At 28.7% G+C, this 3,195-nt stretch overlaps 1 protein-coding gene across 1 annotated transcript; it reads left to right on the forward strand.

The window, feature by feature from the left end:
- Positions 1-380: 380 nt before the first annotated feature.
- LOC131667682 (cytochrome P450 4C1-like) lies at positions 381-2,912 on the forward strand. Its single transcript, XM_058941277.1, has 12 exons — positions 381-537; positions 609-718; positions 803-893; positions 972-1,157; positions 1,332-1,428; positions 1,494-1,593; positions 1,730-1,838; positions 1,921-2,027; positions 2,095-2,163; positions 2,230-2,398; positions 2,468-2,647; positions 2,723-2,912. Exons 1-12 carry the CDS (start codon positions 381-383, stop codon positions 2,890-2,892), a joined length of 1,545 nt encoding a protein of 514 aa, XP_058797260.1. The 3' UTR covers positions 2,893-2,912.
- Positions 2,913-3,195: the final 283 nt, after the last annotated feature.

Here is a 3,195-nt window from a genome sequence, read left to right on the forward strand (position 1 = left end):
ATCCAAACTAGTAGTCAAAAGTTACTTAAACTGAGATCTTTTCATGACTTCATTTGCTCAAAATAAGAACAATCATTTAAATTATACTGAGTATAATTAGGTGGATTTTGTATTTTGAGTACTTATAACAGTATTATCCTAAAGAAATGTGAGTTTAATCTCACAATGATTATGAAAGAGGTACACGACTAAAATAAATTTTATCGATTTCGGTATATGCGTGTTTTCTATGTTATTGTAGAAACCGATTACTCATGTGCTAAATGAAGCACAGTCTTAATCGGCCATATTATATATACGTCATCGTTGGCTGCAGCGAAAGAGGCGTCAGTATTTTTTGAGTCGTTAAACCAAGCACTCTTATTTCGAACACTTCTACTATGATATTCGCAATTATCCTCATTCTAACCGCGCTGACACTCCTTGTTATATATAAATATATCAAATATAAAAAAAATTTTGATTTAATAAACCGAATACCTGGTCCGTCAACGTACCCAATTATTGGTAATATGAAGATGCTGAACGTTGCAATAGGTAAGAACATAAAGTTTTTATTAAAAACAATTATTTCGAATTTGTTACTGTTTACATTTTATTGTTGCTAGATGAGTTGTGGAACGTACTCCGAAATGGAAATAAGCAATATTATCCCATGACAAGGTATTGGTTAGGTCCAAATCCATTTATTTCTTTACGTCATCCTGATGACTTAGAGGTAAAAGAACACGATTTATAAATGAAAACTTTTATTTCCTAATTATTATATTTAATATTTTTGTTTATATATATCTTTTGCTAGTTTATTTTTAGTGGCACAAAACACCTGGAAAAAGGATTTGCATACAAGTTCATGCGACCTTGGATGGAAACCGGCCTGTTGACTAGTACAGGTATATACCATGTGTTGATGTAACGCTACGATGTATAGTGTTTTTATAATGATATATAATAAACATTATATTATTAAGGAAACAAGTGGCATCACCGGCGAAAAATCTTGACACCTGCTTTTCATTTCAATATTTTAAAAAAATATGCCGTAACAATAAACGAACGTGGAAGAGCATTTGTAGAATATTTAAAAAATGAAAAACAAACAAATGAGGTAGAACTTATGAAGTTATGTACAAATCATACTCTAAATATTGTTTGTGGTAAGTAAGTGCCATTTTTTTCATAATAATTTTAAAAACACGTTCAACACTTTTGAATATCTTTTCATTCAACAATTCAATATTTAAAGGAAATTATATATTACTTTAAAGTTCATATAAGCAAGTTTAATCGTACGATTAAGTGTATAAAAAAATAATATGATTTGCGAATAGATTCAGTTATGGGTGTTGCGCTCGATAATATAAATGAAGCAAATGCTGAAGAGTATAGAGACGCAGTTACTGCAGCTGGAAATATTGTTATTTATAGGTAATTTCATTGTGATTTATATATTTTATTTTCATTCAAAATATCAATTTATCAAACTATTACAGGTCTTTTAGGCCATTTATTCCTGATTGGATATTAAATTGCATGAAAATTGGCCGAACACAACAAAAGGTCGTAAAAACCCTTCATACATTCACGAATAAGGTAATTGTCAATTTTCTTAATGTTAAAATATTACTTTTTACAATGCATACTAATCCATTGCTATATTTTTTAGATAAATGTTTCAATTAGTTTTGTTGTTTAATTTATAATAAAATTATTTTTCTATTGATTCCAGGTCTTGAAAGAACGAACAAAATACCACGATAATACTGAAAACAAATATTTAGCAGATCTTGAAGAAAACAACGACCAAATAGATTCAGACTATTCGTCGATGAATAACGGTAAACTGTTTTTCTCAAATATGTCATCATATTTTTGTTATCTTCAATAAAAATTTATGTACTAGATTGTCTCTGTATTTAGGTAAAAGGAAAAAATTAGCAATGCTGGATTTGTTAATAAAAGCAAATAAAGATGGTTTAATTGACGAACAAGGTATACGAGAAGAATTGGATACTTTTACATTTGCAGTGAGTTTATATGGAAATACTTGTTTTTTTACACATTAAATGAGAAAATGTAATCGTTGTAATTAAGGGACACGAAACAACTGGTATGGCATTAATGTTCACATTAATTTTATTGGCAGAGCATAATGAAATTCAGGTAAGAGTAGTAGGATTTTATTATTATTTATGTGGATTTTTCTGATTACCGTTATTTTAATAACAGGACAAAGTTCGAGCAGAAATTAAAAGTATCATAAATAAGAATGAGTGTAATATAAAAACCACGGATACACAAGAATTATGTTATTTGGAAAGATGCATCAAAGAGTCTCTTCGAATTTTTCCACCTGTCCATACTGTTACACGCTTGTTAGAAGAGGACGCGTGCATAAGTAAATTGGATTCATGTTCCAATTTAGGAAAAATATCATCATTCTAACAATTTACTTTATAAATTACAGGAGGGTATAACATTCCTAAAGGAACAGAGATAGGATGCTTCATAGTTGATACACACAGAGATCCGAATTTTTGGCCTGAACCAATGAGATATGATCCTGATCGCTTCATTTCTGAAAATACACAAGGTCGCCATCCATTCTCCTACGTTCCATTTAGCGCAGGACCTCGAAACTGTATTGGTATATTGTTTTTGTCAATAATTTCATTTCAAGATTATGTAAATATTTTTTTAACATTTATTATGATGCTTATAGCTCAGAAATTTGCCATGTTGGAACTCAAAAGCACACTGGCTCATATTTTACATAATTTTAAATTAGAACCAGTAACCAAAAGCTCAGATATTAAATTGATACTCGGGATTATAGCTAGACCATCGAAACCAGTGTACGTCAAATTCGTTAAGATTCATCACAATTATTAATTTATTATAATTCTCAGTTATTGTGAAACTACTTTCCTTGTGATTCATTTTAAAACTCATCCAAAATAATCACTATGTAATTAATATGAATAAATGAAATACTCTTATCAACTTGTTTATATTCTAAAATTTTTATTTTTTGTGAATTAATAAATCAACAGTATTATTGAGATCTCATATCTTTGTTTATCGATACCAAAAAAAATTAAGTTTAAAAATTCATTTTTTATAAAATATTTATTTTTACTTATCATGAAATTTATTCAATGTAATTACAGTTTATAAATAGTCAGACACCATTCT

The sequence above is a fragment of the Phymastichus coffea genome, unplaced genomic scaffold (genome assembly GCF_024137745.1).
Source record: "Phymastichus coffea isolate CEN01 unplaced genomic scaffold, Cenicafe_Pcof_1.1 PCOF00069, whole genome shotgun sequence".
NCBI classification, from domain to species: Eukaryota; Metazoa; Arthropoda; class Insecta; order Hymenoptera; family Eulophidae; genus Phymastichus; species Phymastichus coffea.

Bases quoted from the DNA above. Each gene is read 5' to 3' on its own strand.
- LOC131667682 (XM_058941277.1), top strand. From the start codon at position 381: ATGATATTCGCAATTATCCTCATTCTAACCGCGCTGACACTCCTTGTT. The intron at 1,429-1,493 runs GTAATTTCATTG...AAACTATTACAG, and splicing joins GGAAATATTGTTATTTATAG to GTCTTTTAGGCCATTTATTC. The intron at 2,164-2,229 runs GTAAGAGTAGTA...TTTTAATAACAG, and splicing joins CAGAGCATAATGAAATTCAG to GACAAAGTTCGAGCAGAAAT.